The sequence below is a fragment of the Amphiprion ocellaris genome, chromosome 1 (genome assembly GCF_022539595.1).
Source record: "Amphiprion ocellaris isolate individual 3 ecotype Okinawa chromosome 1, ASM2253959v1, whole genome shotgun sequence".
NCBI lineage: Eukaryota > Metazoa > Chordata > Actinopteri > Pomacentridae > Amphiprion > Amphiprion ocellaris.
The window spans coordinates 10001016-10018802 of NC_072766.1; the positions used below are offsets into that span (position 1 = coordinate 10001016).

Sequence of the window (17787 nt, forward strand, 5' to 3'; positions counted from 1 at the left end):
AAGATTGTTTGCCAGACTGGCTGAGCTTCCCCCAGTCCTTCCCAGGTGCTCTCAATCAGTGTTCACTGATCAGGTGTCAAGCACCAGGTGTCAGGTCCCTCCTTGCTGCTACCAGTGCATTCTGGGAAGTGTAGTCCCATGTCTTGAGATTCAGCTCAACAATGGTTTTAGTACTTTATATGAAATTACATCTTTAAAATTCGTGGCTTGCACACACACATGCAATTAATAGCAATTGCCTTTCAAGCACTGCAAATAATTGGGACAAACGTCACTTAAAACTTGAGTGATCTTTGTTGCGAGAGTATGCCACCGCTTTCCATTTTTACGTTTAGGTTGTTCATATTTAACTTTCACACTGTACTGTAAGTCTGACGTTCATCAAGTGATCAAATCTGTTAGGCAAACTGAAAGGTAAACTGTTTTATTATTTTGAACTGAGGTGTACAGTTTTGTCAAATGACTCTTGTATCCAGCAGCAAGCGATCAGAAACATCACCTGTACATTTTGTGCAAACCATAATGCGTTGTTGTTTCAAAGGAACACATGGCACACAGAAAATAAAATGTTCTCTTAAGTAAACCACAGTAAGGCAAAGATGTGATCAGTGGATGCGAATTAAGCCTTCATTAAACGTCGACAACACTTTTTGCCACGGCCAGTCTGCTAGCTAGTAGAAACAACATGACTTGAGAAAAAGCAACCTGAAAAGCACAGCAATTATACCAAACCAGCAAACTGGGGGAAAAATATTCCAATTTTGTCCTAATTAGGACAAAGTAATACACATCTTGTACCAAACACAATGACGTGAACTGAAAGTAAAGAAGCCAAATTCAGAAGTTTTTATGGTCTCACACTTCGACAGATAAAAAACTGCTGCATTTTTGTGACGCTGGTTATCTGACGTAGCTTATATTCAGAGCTTTACCGCTTTTCTAATAAAATCTTTTAATTAACTGAACAAATCCAGACTCTGATGCAGATGATTATGAAGAAACACACCACTGTAACCTCAACTGAAAAAAATACCTTCCTGACATCAAAACCGTTTCTTTAAACAAATTCAAAATCAAGATCAACTATGATCAACTCATGAATAAACACACATGCCCACTACAGTGTGTAACAAATTCAATACTCCAGAGGGCCAACCTTTGTTCATCCTGTAGGGCAAGCAGTTGGTTTTAATTTTTTTTTCCCAAAAGTACACCGTAACTAACCTGAAACTCCCATAACAGATTCTGCAGGACTTAGGACTTGTTTATCTCTCCTATATCTATTTTTAAGAATCTAGCACCTTTATTTTAACAAAGTCAACGGAGAACAGCTGCAGCGTGGCCTGAAAATGACCAGCGCCACGTCTTTTCAAGCACAGCGCGCATTTTTAGTTATACAGCTGAGAAAACTCTGAAAATCTGACTGTACACAAGAAAAAAGATGTTTCATGGTAGATAAACAGTTGACTGAGTATAACAGCAAGCAAAATGACCATATTAAGAAAGTAGCAAAAGTGTTGTATTTCCTCACCAAAGTGCGAGGACCGAGTGGTCTGGCTTCTTGAAGGTTAAAAGACTGTAAAATGTAGCAATAATGATGGCAGCTGGACATGATAGCAAAAAAAAACCGTTTTCTGCAAAGATCTAACTATCTTGTAGATCGAGGATTCCTATCTGTATCTGGTTGCATCAAGTCCTTACTTTTACTTTTTACGTGAAATGATGCAGCATAAAAATGCTGTATGTTGAATAAAATTTCTATAGCGCATCTTTACTCCGTTTGAGCTTTTAATACAATAAAGAAATCTTCAAAATGTCTCTTGCAGTCAATTTGTAAAATATTTGATACAGTCTAGTAAAACACATTTCAGCACAAGTTTCGCACATAATTTCTTTTTGGAAATATTTGGGGGTATCTTGACAGAAAACCAAGGTCAAAATAGTAAAATTAAAAAGACTTTTTTACACCTTTATCCCCATTAACAGCTGCACTGTAGATATTTGACAGGCTCTTCAGTCAAATCCATCAGGTCGTGGAGCCAGCAGCATGTCATTTTAGAGGTTCTAGACTTTGAACAGCAAACAGCTGGTTATAAAAGCTCACCTAAATTATATTTGGATATGATCAGATAACAACACAATCTTGATCATTTCTGATGTAATAAAACACAACTCCTTGAAAAAGTAAGTGGTCACTTTTTAGGATACATGTCCATGTTAGGTCGCTTTACAATTGTAATTCCATTTTGCAATCCAAGGATTATTGTTATTAACAAACACTGGTATCAGGGATAACAGGGATTCCTTTCGTGTCGCTCTCCTTCATCTCAAGTGTACTCCAGACCCCTGATGCTGCTCATGCTGGTTAAAGAGGCCTTATATTCTGGTGGGACTGCTCCTCTGCACGCAGGAGTGGAGATGCTGCAAAAGTCTGCTTCTGAAGTGTTGTCAGCATTGTTATGGCAGGTTATGCTGGCCTTGTGCAGCTTCTTGATGGCCTGGTGCTAGATCCTGATGTGTCAGGGGCAGACCTTGCTGAGCCAGGTCTGGATTTTGTTGTACATGGTCTTCCTGAGGTACATCTTGAGGAGCGTGGTGTGTAGGTTGATGTTCTTGTTGTTGGACCTCTTGTTCAGTGTGTAACTGGTTGTCAACTGCATGTATCTCTGGAACAGGATTTCCTTCAACTGCAGCACAAAATAATCAGTTTTACATTCTCAGAGAATAGCCTGTAAAACGAAATGGTGCAATCAATACTTACCGTGAACCTCTGGAAGTTCTACTTTCTGTGACTTGAGCCGCTCCATATGTTCAACAGCCTGAAATGTTGGATTTCTATGTTAAATTTTCTTCAATTTGAAAAGTGCACACCGCATTGTGGATAGTAACATTAAGTTGATAACTTACATTACATTAGCATGAATAGAAAATAAAGCGTGTCAATTTCACTGTAAATCTACAGTAGCAACCCTTTTAAAGTAACAGTGTACTGCTCTTTACCTGTTGCAGCTCAATTTTCTGTGCATTAAGCTGCTCCTGCTGTCTCTGCAGCTCATCTCTCTGTTTCTGGAGGTCAACAGCCTTCTGGTTCAGATCCTGTTCTTGCTGAGCAAGATGCTCCTCAAATTCCCTCATTTCTTCATCTGTGTAAGCCTGGTTCTGCTCCAGGGTCTGAGAAATGCAAAGTGAATGGGACACCACTGATCAGAGTCCTGCTCCTTTTAACAAAATGGTTTTCTGATTGTATTACTCTTCAGTAGTGTCAACACATATCATCTCACCTCCCAGCTATCTGGCTCCAAGAATTCCTTTTTCTTTGTAGCAACCAAGAACTCATCTAAAGAGACTAGCCTGTCTTTGTTAGAATCCACCTTGAAGAAGAACAAGAGCAAAAAGGTTTTCAAGGATAGATTTTATACTGTATATGTAATCACTCACTAATAGGGTCTATTAAACACAACATGCAAAGAGACATAATTCTATTTTTTGTTTTCTGAACAAAACTATGAAGTTAGCCATAGGCTTTGCATTAGCGTCATGACAATCGGTACATAAAAAGGTGACTCTTTGCTGTTTTCTTTTATTGTAAAGCATTTTGTAACTTCAAAAGGTGCTATAAAAAAGATATTACTATTTAGTGTGAAAGAAGCTTATGAATATATTTTTTAATCTTATTGTATTTCAACGAACTAATGAGCAGCGCTAAGAACATTTAGAATAGTAAAACAACACAAGACTATATAATATGAAATATTTGTAACATGCTGCCACGTTTACCGATGGCTTCTATCATATTTCTTGTTTATACTGATTTGCTGGAGCTAAACAGGGGTCAGCTTTGTGGTCTGCACATGTTCATGACAACAGGGCTCTGAGTCCAATTTACTGTACCTCATTCATAACATGCTCTCTCATACGAAGCCTCTCCTCCTCCATCTCCACCATGTCATCCTCTTCATTGGTGGGGTCATAAATTTTTTCCAGCTGAAATCACCGAGGACAACAGTCAGTGCAAAGACCATTCACTAAAAGAAATCGTAAATTTTCACATGCCATGACTTTACCTCTTTGGTGAACAAAGCCTCAAGCTCCTGTTCATCGAAGAAGCCATCTCCATTTGTATCTAAATCATGAAATAAGAAAATAGATGACAATGGTAAAACAATACAAAATGCATTATGCAGGACTAAAGGAATGGGTATTCATCCCATATTAACAGGTGCTGGTTGGTAAAGGTCTTACCATGCAAGTTGAAAAAGGTCTTGGGGTCAAAGTCCTCAGGGTCTAAACCATCAGCTTCCTCCCAAACCTCCTTCAGTTGATTCTGGCTACCCTGCAACACAGAAGCAAAATGACATTTTAATCAAAGGTAGAAAAACCCACATTTGAACATTCTGCTACATAGTTTAACATGTCAGCCCTGAAAATAATTGCCCTAAAGCCACCACGCGTAAGTACCATGTGGAGCCTATATTCTTATAATCTGGACAAGAAGAAGGTAACATGACACAGGATGAAAATAGTTTCTTCTCATTAACTGTAACATCTCTAATGCTGTCTGTGCACCTAATTTACTTACCGGATGGTTAACTTTTGGGTGGTCAGCGTGCTTCTTCTTCATCTCCTCATAGTGCTCCTCCTCTTTCTTTCTGTCTTCGTCGTCCAGTGTTTTCAGGTGTTCCCGTCTGTCGTGCTCCTTCATCATTTCATACCTCTTGAATTCCTCGTGTCTCTCTTTGTCATAGTTTTCCAGATCCTTAGTGGCCTGGATGCAGGTGAAAAATATTTTCAAGGGTCACCAATTTACCTTAAAACATTTATATGGCACAATGTCTTAACAGTTCAGAATAGTTCTATTTTTATGCTGTATACCTCATGTTGTAAACAGATGGATTTACACTGTATTTATATTTCTGTTTACAGAGATTCTTGAATGCTGAATTAATTTTCCGTGATGTAAAATTACAGTTGTATGCAGAATATTGGGCACATCTGAGAGAAATAATTGCATTATTTGCGGATTTTTTTAGTAACAAGTAAATACAGCTACTGACGCTTTAGAAAATAAGTCTTTCTTAAAATGTTACTGTGTTAATGCTTTTTACATCAGGAACTCATTTGGACTTTTTGATTTGCTAAAATTTGTATACATGTCAAGAATGGTCATTTGGAATTGCTAACTGACAGCGATTTTCAAGCTGATACATTTTTTGACCCTTCAAACCTAGCAGTGAATAAATGCAACATCAAAAGCCTCCTCTGAGTAACTGACTGAGGATCTGAAAATGAATCTATCAGCTGCCTACAAAGCAGGAAAAAGCAATAAAAAGATTCCAGATAACTTGTTCAAAATGTCCACATGACTTAACAACAGAAGTTAAGACAAGGTTGGGAAGGCCAAAAAAACTTTCAGATCACAAACTTTCTGGGCAGAAAAACAACAGAAAACCCACACGCCATTGCAAAAGAGCTGGAGGAAAGTTTCGCTGACACTGAAGCGGTGTTGCAACATTGCACTGTGCAATGATGATGCACAACCAGTGTCTACACAGAGGAGTCATCAGGAGGAAGTCTCACCTGCTGCCCTATCACAAAAGCCAACATCTTAAGCATACGACTCTACATCTGAACAAACCAGTCACTTTGGGAAAAAGGTGCTGTTAACAGAAAATGTTCAAATTTAGCCATTTTGCCGTAATCAATAAAGATGAGTTTGGAGAAAAAAAGAAGCATGGGGGTGGAAATATTCTGCTATGAGGCTGCGGGCAGCCAGCAGCACAGAAAGCACTGCATGAATAGAGAGAAGAATGGACTCCACTGAATATCAGCAAAATCTGGATGGAAATGTCATGCAGTCAGTCAAGAAAGTGAAACTGAAAAGAGGATGGGTTCTAAAACAGGACAATGATCAAAAATAACTTTATGATAAACCACCAAAAAGAAATGCAGTTGTTGTCAGATCATTTGACATACAGGAGCAGGCTGAAAAATATACATTTTGTAAAAAAATATTTCTTAACAATTCATACTGATAATTAAAAGAAGGGTAAAATGACACCAGCTGCAGTTTTTGCCTGCTTACACTACTGACCTCTACACCTACTAAAGCCTTCCTGTTTCCTGGTTCTTTACATTTTGTCATTGTCTACCAAATTGAAACCTTCCTCCAATCATTGGCATACAAGTAAGGCATTAGCAACACTCCACTGAGCCAAAATAAAACAGTTCCTCAAAGTCTACCATTTGTATACCTTCTACGATGTAGAATGAAGTATCAATGAGCTTTACCGATTTGATGAGCCGATCCAGGTCATCCACTTCAAATGTATGTGGGTTCATGTGGTTCAAGTACTCAAACTGTTTCAGCAGAGCCTGGTGGTCCACTGCGATGTCTATTTAGAGGTTAATAATTGACAAATACAAAAAACATAGATATAACATTATATTTCTCTACCTCGAATGAAAACTTCAAGTTGTATCATCTTAATTAAAACCTAATTCAAAATGAAACACAAATTTTGTTGCACACGTACCATTCCCTCCTTCGAGGTCTTGCTTGGCCTTAATCAGGGTCCGGAGTCGGTTTACCTCCTGCCTCTTCAACTCGTCTAGTTTTGTTCTGACGTGATGGCTGACAAAGTCCAGCTCTTTGGCCAGCTTACCTTGCTATAATATAAACAAATAATGCAAAATTCTGCATTATTAACACTATGAACAAAGCAGTGCATGCATTGAATGAATTAATGTGAAAATCAATATGACTAATACATCTTTCTTTTTAACTGTCATAACTAAAAATGAATTTTGCAGGTGATATTGTGCGTTATTTCTCAAAAAAAAAAATCCATGATTTATTCCATTCCTGGACAAGTATAAGCTTGAAGTTCACTAGTGAGAATAATGATTTGCTCAATTTGTATTCGAGGCTGGTGGGGAAAAACATTTACCATTGTGATAAAGCCAAACCAATAAAAAGCAGGATACCTTAATGTCCTCCATGTCTGTATTGTGGAGCTTTTCTCTGAAATGCTGATCTTTCTCTAGAAAATCAATGACTTCTCTGAGGTAGCGGTCATAGTGGAGTCCTGTGTCCTATAAAAGAAAAATAAAAGTAGTGTAAAAACTTTAACATATATTTTACAAATAACATGACGAGTAATCCAACAGTAATTATCACTTTGTAAAATGTATGACATTGCTGAATAACATCGTATTTTCACAACTGCTTGTTAAAGAACATTTAGCTTTCATGAAACACATATCTGCTGCTGACCAACATCAGGTTTTCTGGCCGGATGTTTGATAAAGCTATGACAAGACTTGTCCAAAACTGTGGTACTGCCTTCTGTTAAATTGCCAGCTGCTCTGTGGTTAAAGACCACCTATTTATTATCCAATAAAAAGGTTCCTCAGGCAGATACAAATGCACAGACACTCATATCTATGCACTCACAAATAAAGAACATCTGGAACTATTGCACTCGCTGTGAAATTGATTTGTAATAAGTTTTAAGTGCAGCATCTGAAGAATGAATTGTAGTGCAATGACATACCAGGCGATCTGTCATTGAAATTAGCAGCGTCATTGTGAAAGAGCTGCACTCTATCATTTATTGCCTATATAACAGCTAATAACTGCATAGTATCAGGGCTGCAACTAACAAATAATTCATGCTAATTAATTTCTGAACATTAATTAATCATTTGCTCTATTAAATGAAAAAAACAGAAATATACATGACAAGTTATCTAAGCCAACATTAATAATTAATCTGCTTGTCTGCACCTTTTGTCTAGCCTGTCATCACAATAAAAGAATTGAGAGAATAATGAAACAGAAAAACACAAAACATCTCTACATTCGAGAAGCAGTAATAAGCAACGATTTGGAATTTAAATAGTTGTACAATTAATCGATTATCAAAGTCAGTGAAAAATTCTGATGTGTGGAAATTAAAACGATTAATTTTCTATCTAATCTATGGGTAAATCTGCAGCTGCATAAAAAATATCACAGCTTCCTTTCATGGCTACAACACCACAGAACATGATTTATGTTTTGTTATGGATTTTCAGCTTGTGTATGAGTCTTGTTTCTTCTTACCACACTTGCTGGAGGCTCTTCAGGTTTTTTCTCCGGCTCTTTGACTTTTGTCTTGTCCATACTGATTGGAACTGCCTCCAAACACATCAGCTGGAACAGCAGCAGAACCCAGCCGGTGTGAAAGGCCCGACTCCAATACATCTGGAAATAAGAATTAGGACAGTGTTATGCTGAATATAGTTGAGTTTTGGACTTTACAGTATGCAAACATGAACAGTCAACGTGTCTCTGTGTGTAAGCATCGTTGTGTGTCCAGCTTCCTCTTTTTGTCCCATTCAAACAGCTCCTCTAGCCTCCACAGACTGTACATTACTTGCTAGCTAATAATATCCATAGGAGCCTTAGCACTGACAGATTTGGCTAATAAGTGACAAGCACCAAAAAGCCAGATACTTATGTAACGTTAAGCTGTCAGTCTAAGCAGTTAAGCTTACGCCACACAAGTACAAAACACTAAATAAGATGTTAAAACCTTCAGCAAAGAGCACCAAAGATGTGTCACTTGTAAACTCACTTTATTGTGAATCCTGAAGCTCGTCTGCTCTGCTTTCGTGCCGTCGCTTCCTCTCAGCTGGCGATATGTCGGCAGCTAGCTCGCTAGTCAGCATGCAGGTTGTGTGAAGAGCAGCGCTAATCTGATTGGTCGTGTCAGCTGTCTGTCAAACAAAGTAGCAAGTTGCGTTGCATTGAGTTGTACGTGGCGAGATGACGACGAAGCAGGTGGGCGGGTCCTTCGTTTTTTCTGATCGAATCGATGAGATCAGTTTGAAATAAGGAAATTAGAGAAACACAGAAACCAGTGGTGATTCTGAATTAATCTTTCTGTTAGCAAAGTATTTTCTCAGCGTATTAATTACGTTTTCAGTTTCATTTCATTTTCTTTTCTTTTTTAACCCTATTTTTGATCAATCAAATATGTATTGCACAAATATAATAATAGTTTGTTATCAGCTGATATTGACCTGTCACAGATGTATTGGCATCCCAGGTAGAATTTTTTTTGTTCCAAAAATGTTCTGAGAAAATTCTGCAAAGCTCTACTAATGTTTTCAGGTACATTTTCTTTTTAGCTTACAGGATATTTATTCTTTGAAGCAGGAATACATTCGCTAAAAATGTTTAATTGGAAAAAAAGTGTCCTGAGACAAATGTTGCATTAAGAACATCCGTTTTTTGATATCTACATTTTTGAAAATTGCGGGAATATTTATGTGTTACCTCAACAACACCCAAATTCCCCCAAAACATTCTCAGAATATTGCAGGCAATATACTATTCTTATTATATTACATCACAAGGATGTTTTACAAAAAAAATCATCTGAGCCTGCAATAACTTGTTGGTAATGTTAGCCAATGTCGTCGAAATGTTCCCTGCTAAGTGGGGTATTTGTTTTGTTGTTTTAAATACTGATATGAAAACGTTCGTTTGCAAAAGACTATACAGAAAAATATGCTTGGGATAATTTAGAAACAGTGACATCACATAGTTTGTCCAGCAGAGCAGTTCTGATTCTTGTCTGTACAATCCGTCAGGCTCTAGAAAATTACATCGGTCCCTGTGAGTATTTTTATAGCCTTTATAATGATATTGCAATAAAATTACTGATGCATTATTGTGGCATTTTAATAGTACAGCTGGTCAAGATGGATAATTAGTACTACACATTGCTGTTAAGCCAGTAACAATGCAATACATTTCACAAGCATATATGTTTTATATGCAAAATAATAACCTTCAGCGTAGTCCATAGCTAAATATAAGAGCATGAAATAAAAATGAAAAAGGCTTAACTACAATACAATCGCCTCAAAAAAATTTATATTTGGAGTACTTTGGTTAATATACAGCTAATTGTGTTTGAATTCTGGGCTGCACTCCTCCTATATTATGTACCTTGTATCATTAGCAAATCTCAAGGTCATGGGGACATTTTCAAGACACGAGTTTGCAAATCCTTCTTCTTTGTCGGTCTCTACTGTAATTTCTGTAAAAATAAAGGCTGTAGAAAACCCCAAAACTGCAGCTCTGTATCAGCTTTTGAGCTCAGGAGGCAGCAGCTTGTGATTAATGGGTCTATGTCCACCTCTCACCCCATTTCTGCTCACTGTCCCCGTGGGGAGATCTTACATAGAACCTTGTGGCTGTGCTTACAGCTAGTCAGACTCTGCTGTTCTGAAGACATTTGAGCAGACTTCAAATGTGAAACAATTTTCTGTTTATTCTGAAACCAGACATTCATTGGTTTGATGTGTTGTAGTTGTAACACATAATAACTGGGTACATTTTAGTATTTATTGTAGTGTTCATTTCTACCATTGAGGTTCCCGTAAGCATTGTGTGAACAATCCTCTTGGTTATTTGTTTATAGTTGCTGCTTTAGCCACAACTATTTGCAACTGCGTCAAACATGATGTAGAACGTGATGTGGCACAGACTGAAATGCTGATAAATGTCACTACTTGTAAAAGTTCTGTGAGAGTAGATGTGCACAAACTAGAATGGATATCATTCACCTTGTAAATGACCTTAACATCAACTTTAATATGTGCTTCGCAGATTCACATGCTGAAATACAATCTCTCCAGAAGAGGGGGCTGTTGGGATGTGATGACTGAGTCCATTATTGCCGTCATTAAGATCCCTGTGGAAATACTGGATGAAGAGAAATCCATGTTTGCTGAACTGGTCCAATATGCTGGAAGGCACTTAATGACTGAATGATTAAAGCCAGATGGGAAATTTTAATTCTTGTTTGCACCCTCACCTGCTATAGTTGTTTTGTTAATTGAATTACAAGGCAGAAAATAAAAGCAGGGTTTGAGAGGGAATATTTAAATGCTGTTCTGGTCAAATGTCCACTTTCTGTTGCAGTTCTTTAAACAATGGATCAACTTGAATGAAGACTTGCAGTTTGTTGCCTGGAAGTTTTAAAAACATTTGGTTTCTACTGGAAATTTGAATGCTACAGAATGAAAACACAAAAGACAATTTATGACCTTTGGCAGGGACAGCAAGACAATTAATCTAATTTCTATCTGGTTAAGTGAGCTTATGACTGAATATAACATCCCTGCCCTGCAGATAACAGTGTAATAGTTGGATGAACTGGGAGGTAATTAATCAATGTCTTAGATCATAACTGAAATGGAAAGTGAAGGAGAGCAGATGGGAAGATCAGCACTTCTTTTTAATCAACAACTATATGATGATTAAATGTGCTGCATAATGGAAAGGAGAATACCATCTAAATATTACCCTACACTGTGTGTGTTAATAATAATTCAGGCACTCTGAGACACCTGTACACACTCATTATATACCTTACTGTGCTGACATTAAGGGATACCTTGAAAAAGCATTTCAGTAAAGATGCTATTGATTTCCTTTGTGGGCATCTGCCAAATAGATTAAGATCCAAACTATTCCTAGCTGAAGAGCTGAAAGTCAGAGCAAGACAATCTTTATTTCATTTTCTGCTCAGCACCTTTGGTAAGCTGTGATTCAGCGGGAGGAGACTCTCTGAGGAGAAGACAATAACATTGAGTCACCTTGCTGCATTGTGAGCCTCTGGCAGCCAAGAGGCAGGATTCAGCAGTACCAGCAGACTGTACTGCAGAGCTGCACTGGACTGCGCAGCAACTATGTGTGTATTTGTGCGTGTAAATTATTATAGATAAATGGATGTCTGTGTAGAAGGGATGATGATAAATCATAACAAGGTCAAATAACGGGAACCGAACGCGGCTACAGGGTGATTACACTGCAGTATTTATGTATGTTTCAGCTAAGCTCTCCTTCATTTGACTGACTGACTGAGGAATAAACAAGAAGTTACACCAAAATTGAGGATTAACTGATTCAAACAGTTTTCATTCTTGTTCTGGGTCTCTGCTTGACCTTACAATGCAGAGCCCCGGTTCCCCAAAATGCTGCATATCTTTTTCTTCAGTCTGTTGCAAGTGGGTGGTGCTGTTCTGATGTTGTGACAGATGTAATCATGCGTTTCATGACTGGTTCATTTCTTTAAGGTAAAATACAGGAGTGTGAAAATAAAATAAAAGCCTAATATATCTGTTATATATCCAGTTTTTTATTTAATGATAAAATACAGATGGATGTGAAAATCTAAGAAAAACCAAACATGTAATCTATATATTGATGGTGTAGAGGGCATTGTATAACAGTTCTCCTCAAGGCTTTTCAGCTGGGATTAGATCTGGTGACTGCAAAGGCCAAAACATATGATTCACATCATTTAGAAATTCCTCAAAGTATTCACTAACCCTTTGTGCCCTGTTTGAAGTCTATACTTGGTATGTTCCTACTTATTAAGCTCTTCCATTTCTTATGTGCTAAGAATATCTGTAGGGTTAGAAACATACTAAAGCAGAGAAAATGCTTTTGCTTTATGACTTTCTGTCACTCGGATAAGACTTTAAGAAGTTTACAGTGAACAGGTTTTGCTTGAGCTCATGTAGTATAACGTTTTTTTTCTTTTTTCGAAGAAGTGCTTTATCTCCCGCTATTTTTGAAGAACAGCACCTTAAACCACTGCAGAATATTTCAGCAAAGCCTTCCCACAAGGGAACCGTGGGTCAGATATTTATAATGTTGACAGATGTTTGTTGCTCTCTGCTCCTCGGCCTGTAGTGTTTTCCTCTCACAAAGGGCAGATCAAGATTGCAGTAATCTATGCTCCAGACGAAACGCATGAAACTCTGGGGTTCTGTGCATCTTTCTGGGATTGTTTAAAGAGCTTACTGGGATACTTCACACCCTCAAACATGGCGTTACATAGAGATTATCACACCGATATAAGAGAAGTCTGGTATGATGAAGTGAAACCTTGCTTTCTTGTCTCTTGATGCTCAGCAAAACAACTCCGGTGCCAACACTGCTGTGACTTTGAACATTGCCTGCCCCGACAGAGCACAAGTGAAATTTATGGGTGGCAGCGGTAAATTGGGCAGGTCCGTTTGATGCAGTGTAAGCATTATTGTAATGTGTCATGGTCAGGGAAGCTTTCTGCCCTCAAAGTGTGACTGCAGTGAAGGTGATGTGAGGCTGACAAAGTTTATCTCAAGCTTCCAGTGCAATTAATGCATGGACATGCGTTCATCCACACATGCAGGCATGTTGTGCTGTGAGGTCAGACACACTGACAGCTTCACAAAGACCTTGCATTATTCAAGTGCTTTACGTTTCCTTGAAAATTAAAAGACAACGGATTTTCTTCCCGGTATAAAATATTCCTTAAGAAAAAGGTTTGGGTGTGTTATTGGAGAGACAGGAGATCTAAATCAATAGATAACTTTATTGTTCAGTGTAAAGTCTCTCAAGAACATTACGTCAGCAAAAGACAGGACAGCATGTTGCCATGTTTATTAACGTCCTTGTAATTATATCAAAAAATTCTGTTGAGGCGTCACATGTCTAAACTGCTGACTTTTTATTCAATCTGGAAGAAGAATTTTCACTTTCATAATGATTCAGATATAGGAAAGTTGAACCAGGGTTCTCCTGGCATCTTCTTGCAAAATAACCACAACCTCTACCCTTAAAATTTTACACAATCTCAAATATTATCATGAAATATTTGTGGAAAAATCTTTTTTGTTTCAAAAGGTGTGGCTGCATTAGACAGACACAAATACAAATTATATATATTTTTGTTTACTGTTTGCAAGAAAAACTAACAAAACTAAATTCTACCAAAATGACCCAATACTTAAAATTTCTTATTTTTATGGAACCAATCAATTGTAAGTTTTTAATGGCTTTTTAGGATTTGCTTAGTATTATGGCTCTGATTGTACTAAAAGAAACTGCATTTGAAGAGCGCACCTAGGAGTGATTCTTAATGCAATATACATGCATATGTATGGGGTGTCCAAAATTTTTTTCCACCACTGTACATTCAAACTCCTGTTCAATCAGCTATTCAATTATCATTGCACACGTGGTTTAGGTTACATATATGTGTCTGCCTCATGTTTTGTCCACTTTAGTGAAGATAAAGCAGTGTTTAAACATTTGCTTTTACAAAATAAAAGTCTGTGAAGTAAGACGGGTGCACCAGAGTGCTTTAAAGTGATGCCATCTGCATTAAAATACAGACAGCCAAAAATGTCACCTAGTTGGCTTTGAGCCCTGAAATGTCATCTGATCTTGTTTTTGACCAACTTTTTTCTGTTCTTGTGCAAAAAAAAAGAGTCTCCACTGTTGAATGGTACTGCTCTCAAACAAATAAAAGACTGAAAGGCTGGCTGGAAAGTTAACTCCTACTTTCCTCTTCAGACATGGCTGCCTCTGATTAAGCATTTAGAGGTTGCTGGGTTCCTTTAATCCTTTAATATCCCTTCAATGATTTTTTACTGCTTTCGTGGAATCCAAATATATTATTTTAGAATCGTGCTTTTCGTTTCTGCTTTGTGCTAAAATCATTCTCTTGCAATGTTCCACCCCCATTTTTTATTTTATTTATTTTTTTTGCAGCTGCAGCCAGCTTTTCTCTGCAGGAGGCTTAAATTATTCCTCTGCTGGAGAGCTCTGAACTTTGTTTTAATCATCCACCAGGCTGCTGCTGCTGCTGCTGCTGCTGCTGCTGGGTGGGATCAGGTTTGCTCAGACTACAACAGAAAGGCGGAGGGAGCTCAGTTTGGTATTCTTCCCCTTTAAAAACTATGCAGCCCTAGCGGTGGTGGTATTATCTGGACTCCCTTGAAAAGAGAAAAAAAAAAAAAGTCTGCGGAGAGAGAGGGAGAGAGGAGAGATCATGGCGGCACCTCTCGGACGGGACACTCTACCTGATCACTGGTCGTACGGAGTCTGCAGGGATGGCCGGGTCTTCTTTATTAAGTGAGCCACTTTTAAACTGCTGGAGGTCACTTTTAACGGGGCTGGATGGTTTTGTTTTGTTTTGGGTTTTTTTGCCTTCTTGTGCTGTTTTATTACCGTTCAGTAACAGGTGTCTTTCTTGCAGTGATAAAACTCATAGCACTACTTGGCTTCATCCACGCACTGGTGAGCCTGTTAACTCGGGACACATGATCCGCTCAGGTACGCCACAAACGATGTGATTTGCAGGGACACACACCGAAGGGGGGCACGTTGTTGCTGTTTGTTCCCCCCCCCCCTTTCCTCTGTTTCTTTGCTGCTGCAGCGTGTTTTCTGTCTGTTCAACGTGTGTTCTCGCTCGTGTTGTAGATCTGCCCAGAGGATGGGAAGAGGGCTTCACGGAAGAGGGAGCCAGCTACTTCATCAAGTGAGTGGATCGGGGTGCATTGTTGCGTGGATCGTGCAGAAAGAGAGAGAGAGAGAAAAAAAATCCCATGTTGCTGTTTAAAAGTGCTGCTTGAGGAATGCTTCAGTGCTCGTTTTTGTTCAAGCGCGTACACCGGATTGCACATCTAAAAAGCACGCATGCACAGTAAGATGACAAATGACGGAGATAAACACACACCCAACATATGGATTAACACGCTGGGGTCCCATTGGATAGGTGAAAGCAATTATCTCTGCCCGCATTTGTGAGGGAAGGGAAAGTGGCAGAGGCTTTAGCAGGACAGGAAGAAGCCTATTAAAATTCTCCTCACATCCTCCATGCAGGACCTCTACTCTCTCCATTAGATAGGTGTACAGCAGTGATGTGTGTGTGTGTGTGTGTGTGTGTGTGTGTGTGTGTGTGGCAGTGAATGAGAGAGAAACTGTAAAGGTTGCTACAAAGGGGTGTGACCATGTGTTGACAGAGATGTATGGCATGATTGCATTATTGAAGCAGAGAGGACAGGATTTTCAAAGTCACATGCGGCACTGTGAAGTTTTCCTTTTTTTTCAGACTTACACATCCCGCATTAAAATTGCAAGATTTTGGTTGGGAATCATTGAATGGCACTGCAGCATTATTGGCATTTTTCTTCTCTGTTTGTACACAGTACATTATTTTTCTGCGCTGTAGCATGCAGTGGATCTTCAGGCTCTGGCTTGTGTCTGTCAGTGTGTATCAGGCGTTGACTATGATGCAAAGCAGAACAGCAAGAGCAAAATCATGGTGAAACCGATCAGATAAGTCGGGCCAACAATGACAAATGGATGGGCTACTTTAAAACGAAGCGGAGACGTCTGCATTGGATCTGGATCCTTGTAAACAGAGACTCCTCCCTCTGTAGCTTGTTTAAGGGTAGCCCAGGACCTGCCCTTTTAGTTTGCCCCATTTGCTCCAGACAGAAAGCCTGTATGGAGAATTTTATATCCTCATAGCTGCAGGTTTTCTGGGGTTGATTGGTACAAATACGAGGTATTTGCTCCATATCCCACATAGATCTGAATTAACTACGTAGGTACTTCTTTCATTTTAGCTATGACAGTGTGATAACAGAGATATTCTAATAGTTTTACAGATGATACTTATAAATACCAACAATTGGATTTCCATATTTGCGATAGCCACTTTGAAAGTCATTCTCTGGCATCCAAAAATACTTTCAAAAAAGGCTTTAAAAACACATAAAAGAGTTTCAGCCCACAAATTTGTTGTTGCTGAGACATATTGTGTATAGAATAAAGGCAGTCTTTGTGTTTCCCTCATTCATTCACTTTTCCTCTGTAAGAAGCTGGAACAATACATCTGTGAGGTGGCGTGATATACGGCAGCCTAAATGTCACGGCTGTGAAATCAGTCCACTACTTGTTGCCCATTTGGCTTGGTGGAAGGTTCCTGTTTTGCTCCTGCTCTTTGCTTCTTTCTTTGTTTCTAAAGGCTAATTTCTTGGAGTCAGTAGTGAACAGGAGCACTCAAAGATTGTTAGAGTTCAGCTTATTTTGGACACCAGTTGAGATCTTGACAAGATGCTCTTAATCTTGATGCCAACCTTATTTAAATTGTTGTATCTGTGGATGTAAAACTCCAAACTGTGCTTCAGACTGTGTTGGTGTTAGTGTACTGTTATTTTTTTCATACTGGAGGATTTATCTTTTATATCTTTATCAGTTTATTTCATATATTGTGGACACAGACAGTGCCAGGTTTCTGTATTTGTTCAGTGTTTCTACAGGAGAGGTGGCTTGTTGAGCTGCAAAGATTAATCAGTTAATCAATACTGTTCTGCTACTTACTGACTAATCACATTAATTGTCCGTTTTAAGCAAACACATTAAAAATTTGCTGTTTCTGAACTTCGCACATGTGGGGATGTGATGGTTTTCTTTGACACACATGATAGTAAAGCGAATATTTTGCGGTTTTGGATTGTCGGTGTGACAAAACATGACAGCTGCAGCTGTCCTCCTGGTCTGTGCTCTAATGATGGACATTTTTCACTACTTTATGGCATTTTGTGGACAGTTTTTTCCAACAAATAACCGGCAGGCTAATTGATAATGACAATGATTATTTGTTGCTGCCCTTTTGTCTCTTTTTTCCTGCTCACCTGTCTTTTAACTGTAGCGCTCAGCTGATTCAGCTAAAGAGTGGATATGCAGGCCTGGTTAATTTATTACTACTTTGTTATTAAAAACCCAACTTGGTTTAAAAGATTAAAGGTTAAAACAGCCTCCAGGGACATCTGAACTGCTTTTATGTAAGATGTGCTTTCCTTATTAATGTTGCTTGTCAAACCTGGAATACTGAAGATGGCTTTAGCTCAATGGGATTGTTCCTTAAAATCATATTAAAAGAATTG

The 17787-nt window shown here is 38.5% G+C and overlaps 2 protein-coding genes across 18 annotated transcripts in view; one reads left to right on the forward strand and one right to left on the reverse strand.

Moving 5' to 3' along the window:
• Positions 1-408: 408 nt before the first annotated feature.
• Positions 409-8769, reverse strand: nucb2a (nucleobindin 2a). Its single transcript, XM_035944458.2, has 13 exons — positions 8619-8769; positions 8105-8245; positions 6985-7092; positions 6534-6666; positions 6289-6392; positions 4580-4765; positions 4243-4333; positions 4065-4123; positions 3892-3984; positions 3282-3371; positions 3001-3171; positions 2762-2819; positions 409-2687 (listed from the first exon to the last, which is right to left on the reverse strand). Exons 2-13 carry the CDS (start codon positions 8243-8245, stop codon positions 2458-2460), a joined length of 1464 nt encoding a protein of 487 aa, XP_035800351.1. The 5' UTR covers positions 8619-8769; the 3' UTR covers positions 409-2457.
• Positions 8770-14791: 6022 nt separating this feature from the next.
• plekha7b (pleckstrin homology domain containing, family A member 7b) overlaps positions 14792-17787 on the forward strand; it is a 72834-nt gene continuing 69838 nt past the window's right edge. For 6 of the 17 annotated variants that reach the window (XM_035944436.2, XM_035944434.2, XM_035944441.2 and 3 more), the window contains exons 1-3: positions 14795-14965; positions 15090-15166; positions 15314-15371. In XM_035944436.2, the coding sequence (XP_035800329.2) occupies positions 14883-14965; positions 15090-15166; positions 15314-15371 (218 nt within the window). In that variant the 5' untranslated portion in view covers positions 14795-14882. Of the gene's footprint in view, positions 14966-15089; positions 15167-15313; positions 15372-17787 lie in introns of all 17 variants that reach the window. The other 11 variants (XM_035944430.2, XM_055011581.1, XM_035944442.2 and 8 more) reach the window with 4 other exon arrangements.